Source organism: Pelodiscus sinensis, chromosome 21 (assembly GCF_052426305.1).
Source record: "Pelodiscus sinensis isolate ZL-2025 chromosome 21, ASM5242630v1, whole genome shotgun sequence".
Lineage (NCBI taxonomy): Eukaryota > Metazoa > Chordata > Testudines > Trionychidae > Pelodiscus > Pelodiscus sinensis.
The window spans coordinates 19,862,492-19,878,286 of NC_143072.1; the positions used below are offsets into that span (position 1 = coordinate 19,862,492).

Below are 15,795 nucleotides of genomic sequence, written 5' to 3' on the forward strand. Positions count from 1 at the left end.
GCAGCAAGGGAGGTTTAGGTTGGACATTAGGAAAAAGTTCCTAACTGTCAGGGTGGTTAAACACTGGAATAAATTGCCTAAGGGGGTTATGGAATCTCCATCACTGGAGATATTTAAGAGCAGGTTAGACAGACACCTGTCAGGGATGATCTACCTGCCGTGAGAGCAGGGAACTGGACTTGATGGCCTCTCAAGGTCCCTTCCAGTTCTGATATTCGATGATAAGGTGTAAACTTCACTCTTGTGGGGTCAAGCATCCTCAAAGTGAATGAAGTTCTGCCTCAACAAGGCTCTGAGTGAGAAGCCTGGAGGTTGGGCTAAGGCCTGCGTCTTTACTGGCATGTATAAGAGGCAACAGGAAGCAACTAGAGCTTTTCTGTACAAGGCTGCGCCTTGAGGGCAGAGGAGAATATCCCCCATATTAATAGCTGAGAAACCGTAAACCATCAAATTGATTCAGCAGCTGCCCAGCTCTCTGCAATCAGAGGGAAGCTACGATAACATTTCTCGAAGTCATTTTGTCTAGCCTGTTAAACTGGTCATATTTAAAAAAAGCACTTTGCTACTAACTGTTATGGGAAGTTGTGATTCATGGTCCCGCGGAGCCATTTCCATCTGGCAGGAACTTTATTAAAGGCAGCCTGCGCCCTGACATTCCAGCAGGTTGTAATCACGGCAGGACACTGTGCCTATCAGTGGTTCTCCGAGACACGTACATGGGAGGGGAGAGCCAGAGCACTGGCCTGTATCTCCGAAAGACGTTCTGTTGAATGGGGCACAAATCAAAATAGTTTAGATCTTGCTTTCGCTGCTGCGATTTCTCCCCTTAACTTTTGGAGGGGAGTATAAATGGATACGCAGGGTCAGAGCGCTGCACGGGAGAAGGCTCCTGTAGATTGATCACTGAGGCTCGACTGTTAATCTGCCCGGGGGAGGGCAGCTTCTCCGAAGTGGCTCTGATCACCGGCTGTAAAGCATGTACACCTGTCCCTGCGCATTGGTGAGAAACAGGCTCCGGGAGGAGCTTCTGCTTCAGACTCCAGAGCTTACAAAGGCCTTGTTCAGACCACACCTGATTAGGGCCTTAGTGGGCCAGGTGCTGAATCTACAGATAACAAAAAAATGGACCCTGGCTCCAACCGGTGCTTTTAAATATAGCTGGCTCCTTTCGTGGGCTAGTGCTAATAGCACCTTGAGATAGATGGGCAAAAGATGCTGTAGAATTATCACGTCTTATTTTAATGGTTGCTGCTGCTTAGAAGATAAAGGCTAAAAACAGTAATGCCTTTATATATACACACACGTCCCCTATCCCATATATATATTGGGAGGCAGTATAGCCTATTGGACAGAGCACTGGCCTGGCATGCAGGAGGCCTAGGTTATCTCCTGAGCTCTGCCCAATAGTCTTTTGGGTAATCGTAGACAATTCACTTCACCGCCCCATGCCTCAGTTTCCCCACCTCTAAAAAGTGGGGATCGAGTGCTTTTAGGCTCTAGCGATGTGCAATGCTATTTGACAGCTACTATAATCATTTTTTCAATTGACATTTTGACTACCTATTCTTTGGAAATTCAGCTGTTTCTTTAGAGCAAAAGAATCACCCCAATTTTTTTTTTATCACCTTTCTTGCTGGGGTAAGATTCTTGAATGGAGACTTTGTGAAATAAAAATAAATAAATAACCCCAGCTCTCCGAGAAACCCCGAGGCCTCAAGATGTGGCTAGAAAAGAAAGAAAACCATTCCAAGATATTTAATTGTACAGGGGGCTTAGAGGATTGATCGAGAGCTTAGCTTTCTACAATAGTCCAGTGAATAAGAAATGCCCCTGACAAACGATCAATGATAGGATAATCACTCTTTATCCCCCCCTCCTCATTGTTACCTTCTTTCTTTCAGGAGAACAGGGTTCAGAAGTCAAAAATCTTTATAGACGCTGCTTTTAAATTAAGCAGAAAATAGACATTGACATATTTGTTAATCTCACCTAAATCATTACTGGGCCTAGCTGGTTTGTCTGTACAAGAGGGTGGCAGACAGCCTAGAATACATGAGTGTTCTAACGTGCAGGCGCTGCCATTTCAGGAGTGTAGAGAAACATGAACTTCAAACCGTTATTTTTTAAATCCTTCACCTATAAACACACCGGTGCCTCTTAATTAAAACTTTCATTCATTTTCAGAAAGATCTATAATGGCCACGTTGAAGGCCATTTAAAAAACAAATACCTGAATTGCAGAAATTATTGTAAAGTGACCAGTGATTTTAGGGAAGGGGGGGGGGGGGGGGTTAGGGTCTGAACTTGTCTTAAAAAATCACGGTGCAGGATGGCATGTTACTGAAAACCAGCACATGCTGCACGGAGCAGACAGGGCGGTGTCCATCTGCAGAGCTCAGGTAGGGCCTGCTTCCAAACGTATTGAAGGGAACAGGAGCGTTGAGTCCTGCCCCAACCTTGCTGAGGGAGCCGCTGTGCTGTCCATGGTGCTGACTCTGGCTTGGCTGGGCTCACAGTTGCATTAGCTCAGGGGTGAGCAAAGGGCCCTCCGCCAGTGGATCCAGCCTGCGCCCTCCCTGCCGCTCCCCTGCCCCCAGGCTAATCGGGGTGGGGGAGCGTGTGTGCCTTTGGTGGGGTTGGGGGGAGCTTTGTGTGCTTCCCACCCCCAGGCCAATCATGCAAAGTCTCTTGCATCCTCTCCCCGCCCTGCTAGGGGTGCATAGCCGCTAGAGAGACATGCCGGCGGTTTGGCCTGGGGGCAGAGGGAGGGTGTGGTCTCCTCCTGCTACTTGCTTGCAGGGAACTGCCAGCTGTTTTTAAACTTCTCCTGCTCTCCCACCCCAGGCCAATCGGGAGGGGGGGGGGGGCACAAGTAGTCTCCTGGCCCCGCCCCTTCTGAAATGGCCCCCTTTTAAAAATTATTGCCCACCCCTGCCCTAGTTTGATTCCAGAACTTGGTCCTTTCACCTTGGGCAGCTTGTGGCTCAGCCTGGCACTGTATGCACCAGAGAAGTGATGGTGACAAGCCTCTCTCCCCCCCCCCCCTCCACCCAATTGCCTCCCACACCCCCTGGCCAGGAAGCTCGACACTAGATGTTCTCCTTTCATGATACTTAATCCCACTGATAGGGCGTCAGAAACAATGAAGAGCAAAAGGCTGGTGGCGTTCACATAGCGCCCCACCGCGTAGCAAGAGCATCAGAGGAGCGGCCGACAATGAGGAAAGGAATGTCCCACTGCTGGAGAAAGGGGACTGACAGTCAAGTCCTGGCTTTTATTACAGGCCCTTCTGTGTTACTAGGCAAGTCACTGAACCTCTCCCTGCCTCGCTTTCCCCTCTCTACAGTGAGAGCCCTGGGCGCTGAGGTGGGTGAGTGCTTGTAAAGCCATTCCCTCAAGGGCAAGGTGCGGTAGAAGTGTAAAGGAGGGTTATTTCTTACCAGGGCTTGAAGTGAAACTAGTCCCTGACCTGGCTTTCAGAGGCCTGTCACCCAGCTTTTCCCCCACCCACGCTTGCTAACGGGTGGGGAGCAGGAGGGTCGCCGCCCGGGCCCTGGTGTCGGTGGGAAGTTCACAGTTCAGCAGAGCATCTGGCGACGTGCTCAAATCCCACCCAGGCTGGCAGGAGGTCCCCTGCCTCTGCTCACGCCCCTGTGCTGTGTGGCTGTGGGAGAGAATTCGCCTGCGGGCCGCACACTGGGCTCGGGGCCAGGCTCGCCCTGCCATGGGTGAGTGCAACTCGAGGGAGCTGCACGGGCTTGCACCAAGGGTAACGGTGGCCCAGTGACAGAGCAAGGGAGCGTTTCAGTCCTCGGTCCCATGGCAACATGGCCACAGTTAGGAATGATTTTAACGAGCCGTTCTCTCAGAGCGGGGGGTAGAGACGCTTTCTAGGTCTCCGCTGAAGATGAGTTTGGATGAGTCCTGGTTTCCGTTGCTACGCAGTGCAAAGCCACCTCGCAGCTCACGCGCTTTGTACGGGAATGTCTTCTGGCTGGGACAGCGTCTAGGAGTGTGTGTCAGAGCGTTGGCTGAGGCAGAACCCAAGCCCATCTTCACTTCTGGGTTCTTCCCCAAGGCTACAGTAATCCGAACGTTAAACTGTTATTCCAAGCTACCGCGTTTCATTGCGAGCTCAGAACTTTCACATGAAATGAACACGCTTGCGGGGACAGTGTCTTTTGGACACATTTCTCATCCTGCCCTCCAAGTTCCTGTGTGTGCTCACACACGGTGTGCCTTGATTGACGGCAAGTAGCTTTAAATGAATAAAAACGTTTGACCTTTTGTAGCATCTCTCAGCATAACTTGTGCCGCTTCTGTCGTGAGACTGTGAAAGCTGATAAATACTAGTAGGAAATAAATGCTAGGAAAGTGTCAAATGACTGTGTGTGTGTTTGCATGAGACCTGGTCTGGAGTTTCAGGAAACTAAAACATTCTGTTGAGACGTTGTTAATTTTACGGGGCTAAGTCCTGTCATTAACTCGTCTACATCACGGCTTCATTCATTAGCATTTAAATCACAGGAGTAGAAGCTTCCTGTCGCTTCATTTAGAAAGGTTTCTTGCTCACAAAGGTTGACTGGCCAGTGTAGCTCAGCATTACCATTTTTCCAGCCATTTCTAGGGAACATTGCAGAAGCATTGATCAGAGCCTCACAAACGCCAGGTGTTGACGAGGCCTCATGGAGGTGCCTGTACAAGTGAAGGGATGGCTTGGTGGGAACGCTGTTACGTTTGAAAGAAGGGGAGTTGAAACCCAGCTTGGTGTTACTAAGCGCTGACGGGCTGAGCCAATGTTTTATAGATCTGTCCTTGCCACCTGGCTCTATCGCTACCGTAATCAATAAGGCTTTTGCCGTGGGTAGCAGGCGATGACCCTTCCCATCTTGCTCTGGAATATCTAGTCCTGTTTGTCTTTCTAGGGGAGGCTGCTACCTGTTCCAAAACAGAACCTGGCTGCAAGCTGCAGCCTCGACAGGAACCTGGCTTGGCCTACACTAAGCTCTGAGCTTTTGCTTTTTCCAGGAAAGGTTTTCAGTCTTTTTGGACTTGGCAGAGGGTGGGCGGGCCCCACAGGCGATGTGCCCTGCGATGACTTAATATACAGAGTCAGTAACGCACACAGTGAGCGGGTGAAGGCCGTTCAATCGGCGAGTGTTTTGTGCAGAGGTGAGGGGCAGAGTGTCAGCGTGAGATGGGTGGTGATGGAGTTAGGCACCCTCACAGGCTGAAGAGCATACTGTAGGCCAGGAGGACCATAGAGTTTGGCGCATGGCTGGATCTGCCTGGAGAACTCTAGTCTGATGGTTCCTTCTTTGTAGATCCGTGACTGGACAGTGTGACCCACACGCGCACACTCCCACCCCATGCTGTGTGTGTGTGACCGCGCACGCAGGCATTCAGTGATACTGCCCAGTACCCCAAAGAACAAGACCGGATCTTCCCCCATTCGGGTGCCAAACCTCTGGGAGAATGACTGTGGATGGTTTTGGAAGGAGCTGGCTTTTTGGAATGCAGGCCCACATGGGGGGCCTCAGCAGCAGATTTCAGATCCAGAGTTTGGTGCTGTTCAGATCAGGGTTTTTGGTTTGGCAGTGACCATCATGGGCCCCATTTGCAAGCTTTGGCCCAGGGTCCAAACTTCCTGAGTCCTAGGGTGCAGGGAGCTGACCCAAGCCTGTCACCCCCATCGTTCAGCAGGAAGAGGGATCTCTTTCCTAATCCCACTTCTGGAGAAACAACTGCCTCCTTACCTGCACAGTTGATCTGGTAAGGAGTGTCCAAGAATGTCGGTCTGTGGGTAGGGAGCTCCCATGTTCACAGACTCCGTGTGCCTGGCTGCTTCAGGATACAGATGAGCAGGACAAACCTAGGTTTGACCTGGACTCTTCCTCCAACATTAAGGGCATGTTCTCTGAGAGGACAATCGTCCCACCTCTGGGTTTTCATTCCATCTTCGCCACCCAGCCTCACGCACCTGCACAGTTCAGTGGCGCAGCTACGACGGGACTGTGCTGGTGGCCCCTCTTAATTTTTTTTCCAACCATGTGCGGAATACATTTTGTTATGTGCGCCGAGTCGTGCGGATGTGCACCACCAGGAAAAACACGACTCTGGATACTGGAAACGCTCTGCCAATCAGCTGGGCGGCGTTTGAATCTCCTCTGGGTGGGGTTGCCCAAGCGCCCAGCTTACAGGGAACACTGGGCTGTATGAACTGGAGTTCCAAGTGGTGGTGACCGATGACAAAACAGGGAGACGTTGCGAGTACCTGGCTCTCATGGAGATGTCATTTTGACCTGCCATTAGGATTTTATAATTGTAAGAGGTTGCCTTATTAGTGTGTGTGGTTGTTTAGAGCTGTTAATACAGCCGCCCTGAGAATAATGAACAATGTAATCATGTTGACTTTCACCTTCCCAACATTAACTAATGAATCCCCACAGTTGCCTGGCGACATAGGTAGATTAGTAGCATCATCTTCCACCTGGAAAACCGAGCCACTCGCTAACATGATCACAGACAGTAAGCAGGAGGTGGGTTAGTCTCCCAAAACGGGCGGGGGGGGGGGAGTGTCTTGGCACACACCTACTTTAACCGTGCTGGGGCTTCTAATGGGCGGCATTGTCTGATTCCAGGCACCCCAGAGCTCAGCCCAGCAGAGCGGAAGGAGCTGGAGACCAAGCTGAAGGAACGGGAGGAGTTCCTAATTCCCATTTACCACCAGGTAGCTGTGCAGTTTGCTGACTTGCATGACACGCCAGGCCGGATGCAGGAGAAGGGTGTTATCACTGTAAGTATAATGGATCCTTTCTTGTACTTCCTGTCCCAAAGCCCAGCCTGCCTGCCTGCCCTGAACGCAAGCAAGGACGTCGTCCCAGCCCCTTGCAAGCCCCAGCCAGTTACTGATGGAGCAAAGCAGGATCAGACTCATGCTCCCAGCAAACCTCATGCCCAAGCGCCCCCTGTGAATAATTCTTGCCGCAGCAGAATCCCTTCCAGTCCCACCCCATCTGCAGTTGGTTGTGCAGCTCTCTGGCTTAGCACGAATGTTTTGTGGTTTCCAGCCCCCTTACCTAGCCTGCGGCGTTTTGTGGTTCCACAGTCATTTGTCAGCCTGTAACCAGCTGATATATAAAAAAAAAAAACCCTCCCCAGACACCTCCCTTTCCTGTGACGCTGCATTCACGGGCGGAGAGCTGGGATGTGGCGGCACTCAATGGATGCATTCTGTGCTCTTTAGATGTCCCTGTTAGAGCAGTGAGGAGACTCGGTGGGCTGTAGGAGAATAGTCAAGTCCAGCTCTGTGGTCGAAGCCTTGACCTGGCCTCAGTTAATTGTTCTGAGTGCTTTCCAAGGGCCGTCTGAAGTTCATGGGGAAGCTTGGAGCATGGACATGTTTGGGGGGATTTGGGCTGCTAGTTTGGCATGTGCTGCTGTGGAAGGGAAGAGAGTCCCATCACTCAGAATACTTTTTGCCCTTGTGTTTTTATTTTGCAAGCAACGTAGCTGAATAGATCCAAGTCAGGCTTTCCTCAGCCCGCAGTGGTAAGAAAGGCAGGGACTCGGGCAGCACACGATTCTCCATGAGTTGAGGGGACTTTAAGGGTAAATGGGCCTCGGGTCACCAATATTTTGCTTCCAAACCCAGTATCTTGTGATAGACGCTCCCTTCCGGTCACCTTCCCACCCCAAACAGGTACAACATCCCTCCTCTTACGACTCCAGTGCTCTGCCTGAGGGGGCCCATATGCTCCAGCAGGCAGCTTGGGAGAGGCTCGCAGCCATGCACTGACCTTCGACTTGCTTCACCTCTGAGCCCCACGCTGGTGGTCCCATGCACCCTGCCTTAAACGGAGGAAGTTGCATATGGCTCTGGGCTCTTTGCCCTCCCTTATTTCTTCTCTTTCCCCCTCGGGGTCTCGTGCAGGATGTTCTTGAGTGGAAAACCTCCCGCACGTTCTTCTACTGGAGACTACGGCGCCTCCTGCTGGAAGACTTGGTCAAGAAGAAGATCCACGATGCCAATCCTGAGCTGACCGACGGACAGATCCAGGCCATGCTGAGGCGCTGGTTCGTGGAAGTCGAGGGGACAGTGAAGGTAAAGCAAAGCCGGTGCCCCAATCCGTGCGCCTTCACAGTTGAGTTCAGTGACCTTCCACCAGGGACAGGCGGGTGTGGGGCTCTAATGGGAATGTCTTGCGTTATTGGTGACTCAGAGAGGGGGACGGTGGAGGGAAGTCCAGAGGCATGCCAGCTGGGCCTGGCAGTCAGACTGCTAGGAATGACGGGGCAGTGCGTGCTCCAAGCCTTAGCTTACGCTGCGTGGGTGATGAGATGCAGGAAATGCTGCGTCACGTCAGCAACGTGGTCAAGTGGGATTACGGGATCGGTCAGAGGAAAACGTTTTTCACGTTCGGTCGGTTTTCCCCTGACTGCGGTGGTGAAGGACGGGCCGTCGGCAGCCCATGTTCTCCTAGGTCGGCTGTTGTAGCAGAATGGCTTTGCTTGCGTTTTCTTTCTTCCCCTCTTCCACCGGTACTGAAGTAAATAGAGACCGTATAGAACAGGGGTCTCCAACCCTTTTAAGCATGAGATCACGTTTTGAATTTAAGTGCAATCCAAGATCTAGCTCAAATATAAATCCCCTTGCCCCACCTCCCTCCACCCCTTCTAAGGCCCCGCCCCTGCTCACTCCATCCTCCCTCCCTCTCTCATCAGGCTGGGGCAGAGGGTTTGGGTGCAGGCTCTGGTCTTGGATGAATGGATCTGGAGTGTGAGAGGGGCTCTGAGCTTCTCTTGGGGCAGGCAGTTGGAATGGAGGTGGGGTTCTAGGTGCAGGGTCTGGGACAGCATTTGGATGTGGGGGGGCTTGAGGTGCAGAAGGGGATTCATGGCTGGGGTAGGAGTTTGGGGTAGGATGTGGGCTCCAGCTGGGCACTGCTGGTGGCTCCTGGGTGGTGGTGCAGTGGGGCTAAGGCAGGCTCACCCCTCCACAGCCCTGGGGGACTCCCTAAAGCAGCCAGCAAACTCCCTCCCAAGTCCTGCTGGGCCCTCTCTCTGCTCTGTGGAGAGAGGATACAGTGGGAGGAGGCACATTGACATCAGCGCCCCTTCTCCCTGCCCTGCCCAGCAAAAAGGCGACTCACCGGAAGGAGAGGCAGCTCCAAGATAAAGGGCAGGAGATGAGCAGCAGTGGGGGGAGGGGCAGCTGAAGTTCAGGCCCTTGACAGCCTCTTGGCCAAACTAGTCAGGATCCCGTCAGAGGCTCCAAGATCGACCAGTTGGGGACCACTGGTATAAAGTACAAAAAAGAGGAAAGTACGTTGGGGGAACGAGCCCAAACGAGCCGATCGGGAGCGGTCGGTATGAAGGTGACACTGGTCGGTCTGTCGTAGCTACTTGATCTGAACTCTGCAGTGGCCGGGGGGAGTGGACGTCGGCACTAGCAGTTGAGCACCTGTGGAATGAGCCTGACCGCGGGGGGGTTAGTGAAATGAAGTGTGTTCTGCCCTGAAGTGCTCAGAGGGCTGGAATGTTTCCTGGGGAACAGGAAGAGAAAACATGCTACTAAGATGGGTGGGCAAGGTCTGGCTCGCGAGCCGCATCTGGCCCGCCAAGCTGTGATCCAGCCCACGACCCGCCCTGTGGTGCTCCCGCTCCCAGGCCAATCAAGACCAGGGGGTGGGAGGAGCACCAAAGTCTCCTCCCCATGCCAGGGGTGCACAGCAGCAGAGGGAACTGCTGTGGGACGGGGGGGAGGGGAGACACCTCCCATGCTCCCCCACCCCACAGGGGAGTGTGCAAAGTCTCCCCTCCCCCCTCTGCATGGTGTTCCTAGTGTGCCCCGCCCCTTCTGCCTGAGGCCCCGCCCCTTCTGCCTGAGGCCACTATCAACATTGAAGTGGTCCCCCTACAAAAATTTACCCACCCCTGTACTAAGAGCATCTCTTTCTCGGGCTAGGGATATCTCACGGGCCCCTTTGTGGGCAGCCTCCCCAGAGGCCAAAGACTAGGTCATGGAAACAAACTCCTTTTAGTCTCCGAGGTAGCCTGTCCAGGTCGGTGTTGGGACAGCGTGTCCCCAGAGAGAATTCCATGGCTCAGCAGAGGCCGTCAGCCTTCTCGTGAGCACTAAAAGGGTTCTTCACTGTGTGCTGGGAGTAACATCGTGGACAGGGATTTTGGGTGGATGTAATTAATGGTCTCCCATGTCGCCATTGCCTACACACAGTTTATGGAAAACTCTCCAAGTCTCTCTCCTGATATCGGGAGGTGGGGAGGGAGAACTTAACTAATTAGTCCCTGGAATCCCTCAGAAAGTGAATTATTCTAGTTTTGCCATTTGAAATGCTGGAACTACACAGAACGCTCTAAAATGATGGCTCAGTAGTTTTAATAAATACCCAGGTTGAATTATGTGACTGACTGAATCCCTCCCTCCCCCCCAAAAAATTGTGTGGGGGAGAGAATGGCAGTGGGCATGTGGTGGGGGCATAGGTTAAGGCAGATCCTTGAAAAACAAGGCCCAGTACAGATTTATTCATATAAATAGGAAAAAAAAAAAAAAAGAAGTAGGACCGCTAATTACTAAGGATGGAGTGGAGGTTAAGGATAATCTAGGAATGGCCCAATATTTGAACAAATACTTTACTTCAGTCTTTAATGAGGCTAATGAAGACCTTAGGGATAATGGTAACTTAACAAATGGGACTAAAGGTATGGAGGTAGATATTACCGAGGTAAAAGCCAAACTTGAACAGCTTAATGGGAGTAAATCGGGGGGCCCAGATAATCTTCATCCAAGAATATGAAAGGAACTTGCACATGAACTTGCAAGTCCATTAGCAAAATTTTTTAATAAATCTCTAAACTCAGGGGTTGTACCATTTGACTGGAGACTTGCTAATATAGTTCTGATTTTTAAGAAAGGGGGGAAAAAAGCGACCCGGGTAACTATAGGCCTGTTAGTTTGACATCTGTAGTATGTAAGATCCTGGAAAAAATTTTGAAGGAGAAAGTAGTTAGAGACATTGAGGCTAATGGCAATTGGGAAAAATTACAACATGGTTTTACAAAAGGTAGATCGTGCCAAACCAACCTGATCTCCTTTTTTGAGAAAGTAACAGATTTTTTAGATAAAGGAAATGCAGTATAAGTAAGGCCTTTAGTAAGGCATTTGATACAGTACCACATGGGGAATTATTGGTTAAATTGGAAAAGATAGGGATTAATATGAAAGTTGAGAGGTGGATAAGCAACTGGTTAAAGGGGAGACTACAGTGGGTCATATTGAAAGGGGAACTGTCAGGTTGGAGGAAGGTTACTAGCGGAGTTCCTCAGGGATCAGTTTTGGGGCCAATTTTATTTAATCTTTTTATCACTGACCTTGGCACCAAAAGTGGAAGTGTCCTAATAAAATTTGCGGATGACACAAAGTTGGGAGCTATTGCCAATTCAGAAAAGGATCATACAGAAAGATCTGGATGATCTTGTAAATTGGAGTGATAGCAATAGGATGAAATTTAATAGTGAGAAGTGTAAGGTTATGCATTTAGGGATTAATAACGAGAATTTTAGTTATAAGCTGGGGACACATCAGTTGGAAGTAACGGAGGAGGAGAAGGACCTCGGAGTCCTGGTTGATTATAGAATGACTATGAGCCGCCATTGTGACATGGCTGTGAAAAAGGCTAATACGATCTTGGGATGTATTAGGCGAGGTATTTCCAGTAGGGTTAAGGAGGTGTTAGTGCCATTATACAAGGCATTGGTGAGACCCCATTTGGAATACTGTGTGCAGTTCTGGTCTCCCATGTTTAAGAAGGATGAATTCAAACTGGAACAGGTACAAAGAAGGGCCACTAGGATGATCCGAGGAATGGAAAACCTGTCTTATGAAAGGAGACTCAAGGAGCTTGGCTTGTTTACTTTAACCAAAAGAAGGCTGAGGGGGGACATGATTGCACTTTTTAAATATATTAGAGGGATAAATACCAGGGAGGGAGAGGAATTATTTAAGCTTAATACCAATGTGGACACAAGAACAAATGGATATAAGCTGGCTAGTAGGAATTTAGACTTGAGATTAGACGAACGTTTCTAACCATTAGAGGAGTGAGGTTCTGGAACGGCCTTCCAAGGGAAGTAGTGGGGGCAAAAGATCTATCTGGTTTCAAGATTAAACTAGATGGGTTTATGAAGGGGATGGTTTGATGAGATAACATGATCTTGGTAACTAATTGACCATTCATTATCAGTGGTAAATAGGTCAATGGAGGGATGATAGGAGTTACTATAGAGAACTTTCTGGGTGTCTGGCTGATGAGTCTTGCCCACATGCTCAGGGTTTAGCTAATCGCCATATTTGGGGTCAGGAAGGATTTTTCCTCCAGGGTAGATTGGCCCTGGAGGTTTTTTGCCTTCCTCTGTAGCATGGGGCACAGATCACAGCTGGAGGATTCTCTGCATCTTGGGGTCTTCAAAGTATTTGAAGGCTTCAATATCTGAGATATAGGTGAGAGGATTATTCTGGCAGGGGTGGGTGAGATTCTGTGGCCTGCACTGTGCAGGGGGTCAGACTAGATGATCATAATGGTCCCTTCTGACCTTAAAGTCTATGAGTCTATGAGATGGTGTAGAAGAGCCTTAAGTACAGCAAAGATTGTTTCTTTCAAATTGCGCAAGCTTTGGCCAATGTTTTTTTGGCATCTCTGCAAAATAGCTCGGGTAACGCCCCTTTACAACAAGAAAATGTTCCTACACTTTTGTTTAGGAAAACTACTACTTCTTTCTGAAGTCGTGTGTCTTCGTTCAACCCCTCTTGTCCTTCCCCCTTTCTCTGCCCAAAAAGAAGTGGAAGTGCTATTCTGAGACATCGGGACGGTATAATTGAGTAGCAGGGTTTTTTTGTTTCCTTTGGAGAAGTCAGTGCTGGTGAATTATGATGGTACTTGAAATGACTGGAAGTGCCTGTTTACAGCCGGTGCGGTGTTGTTGTCTGCTGGTCAGATGCAGAGAGTTTGGAAATAAGAACTCAGAGTTGCAGTTTCCTTATCTGTTGAGGGCTCTGACCTCATTGCGTTGGACTTCAACAGTCTCGTTAAACGGACCCATTTGGTGGGGCAGGCTGCCTACTTGGCCAAAAGGTTGCAATTGGCAGCATGATTCGATGGTGTTTCAAATGAAACTGGTCACGAAATGATTCCAGTTACCGAAAATTATCAATAGGAGTTTGTAGCCCAGCAGTGCCTAGCACAGGCCTGGGCAAAATACGACCCGTGGGTCAGATCCGGCCCAGCAAGCCACCGGATCCGACCTGTGGACGCAGCGGGGAACCCCAGGCAGGCTCCGTTGCTTGCCCTGCATGCTGCTCAGGGGCCATTTCTCTTTAAAAACTGTGACCCCAGAGGGGAGGGGAACGCTTCAGGTGTAACTCCCACCCCCGGCACCATCCCATTGGCTGGCTTCTGGCCAGAAACTGGCCAATGGGAACTGCCCGTTTGAATAATACGCAGCACACGAAACACCGAACCTCCCTCTTCTCTGGCTCAGTTATTGACACAAGCACATGGCCGTGCAGGCTGGTCAGGCCACTGGCTGGGAAGTCTCTTGGCCCGAGCTTGCCTCTGGCACCCCAGCCCCTGCCCCCTCTCCAACCTCTGCCCCCCTCCCGTGCCCAGAACCTTCTCCCAGATCCGGCACCCCAATCCCCTGCCCCAGATCACAATCCCCTCCTGCCCTAGGTCACAGCCCAAACCCTGCACCTCACTCCCCTGCCCTAGGTCACAACTGCCAAACTCCCTCCCAGACCCCCCTCTCCCTCCTGCACCCCAGTCCCTTCCCCCAAGCTCCCTTCTGCTCCAACCTCCATCCCAGACCCCGCATCCCCTCCATTAATAACCATGGAAGAGTGCGGCCCTCGACCGCTTTCCAAATTCTTGGCGTGCCGTCCCGTCCCCCCCCCCATCAAAAATTATTGCCCACCCCTGACTTAGAGCCCCAGATAGCGCCAGGTCTCCACGGTGCTTGGCGCTGTACGGACTGGGACACCGAGGTGAGAGCTTCCCTAAGTCACACGCAGGATCTGTGCTGTAGCCAGGCACTGTCGAACCCCTCTGCGAACCCCACCCTTCCTCTCTCGCTGAGGCTAAGCATTGCGGGGGGATGTCTCCAGGTTGGAGCCCTCAGTGGAGGGCTGGTGGTCGGGAGCCCTAATGCCAGCAGGGCAGCAGTCCGCCGGCAGCTCTGGAGCCTGGCGTGCTCCAGCAGGGTAACAGGGCTGACTGCTGGCTCTGGCCAGTGGCTGGGCCAGGTCTGGTGGAGCCAGTGGCAGGGGGGCCAGAAATGACCTCCCCTGGTCTGGCAAAATCTCAAGGGTGCTGGACCATGGAGGTCCAGCCTGTGTGTGAGATAAATTTGCACGCAGCTCCCTGTAGAAGTAGCTGCAGTGGGATTGTAACACCCTCTCTCGTTTTGAATCACGAATTGGTATTTTAGTCATTTTATACAAGTCTTATTAAAATCAAACCGGAATAACGTCGCGTGGCACCGACCTAGCGCCTTCCAGAGCGCTCCCGAACGCCGGGGGTGGCCTTCTCGCCTTCCCGCGGAGACTTGGACACGCTGTGCTCAGGGAGACCCGCCTGCCGGCCTTGCGACCCTCCTAGTTTATGCTGACGGAGAGTCACTCTGGCCTGCAGGAGGGGGAGGGAGAGGTGGGGCATTGTTCCCTCTGGGAGTGGCAGCCCCGGGATGTCCACAACAAGTGACATCCTGGTGGGGCCCCCGGTGAGAGCGGGGCATGCTGGAGGCTCAGCGAGGGGCGCTCTTAGCAGGCCCAGGGGTTTGACCCCAAGAAAGGGCTGAATGGGGTTCCCCACTGGGGACTGTATGGGCCAAGTGTGGACATGACCTGCGAGTCCATGGAGCGTGGGCATGAGAGAGAGGGGCCCAGTCATTGTGATGCTGTTTTACCTCCATTCCACACGGTGCTGCGATCGGTCACCGGAGCTGAAGGAAACCCCCTCTGGCTCAGGAGAGCAGCCTCCGAAAGCCCCCTGCGCGACACTGGTGTCGAAACTTGGATGGTTTGTGGCTTTTTTGGGCAGATGGTTCTGAGTAATGTCCAAACACCGGCCCTGTGCCGGCAGCGTGGGGAAGGCTCGGATCTCTGTGCGCTCTTAATGGTTTCCAAAGGTTTGCTCTGCAGACCAGGCACATGTTCCTATTTTATCAGCCCATCCCCCTCCTCGCAAACTAGGAAAGCAGGAGCATGGGGTCTCAGAATGCCTCTGGGGCTGCCCATAAGCGGCTTCTCGTCACCGGGCTGCCAAAGGCGAGAGAAGTGGGGAGAGGAAGTTGTGGGTAGCTCGTGAACAGTAACTCTTCCATGGTCCAGCCCATTGGCTTTATTTCATCTGATCATTTTCTTGTTCGCTTTTCTGTCTGTCTTTCTGTCTGCATTCCTTCCTTTTTTTTTTTTTAAATTGTGCCTGAATTTTGGAAGTGGGCAATCTTTTGGGGGGGAGGGCAGAGAGGGAATCTCTGAAGCTCCTGCTTGAGCCTTTTAAAATAGAATAAAATAAAAATCTGAAACACTCAGGGGCTCTAAAAGGGGAGGAAAAAAAAATTTTCTCTGGAGGGTAGCAGGCTTTCCAAGGTAGTGTCTGAGCATCTTTAGAAGCAGGCATCTCGTTAGCTAATACATTACACCAATCAAGGGGAGTTATCTTAAGCCACAATTAATCTGCTCCCTGGCATATGTTGATAGGAAAGCATCATGCTGTTTCT

At 51.3% G+C, this 15,795-nt stretch overlaps 1 protein-coding gene across 9 annotated transcripts in view; it reads left to right on the top strand.

Moving 5' to 3' along the window:
• Positions 1–15,795, top strand: part of ACACA (acetyl-CoA carboxylase alpha) — a 237,340-nt gene that overhangs the window by 203,625 nt on the left and 17,920 nt on the right. For all 9 annotated transcript variants that reach the window (XM_075904774.2, XM_089772238.1, XM_089772236.1 and 6 more), the window contains 2 exons: positions 6,642–6,796; positions 7,934–8,104. In XM_075904774.2, the coding sequence (XP_075760889.2) occupies positions 6,642–6,796; positions 7,934–8,104 (326 nt within the window). The remainder of the gene's footprint in view (positions 1–6,641; positions 6,797–7,933; positions 8,105–15,795) is intronic.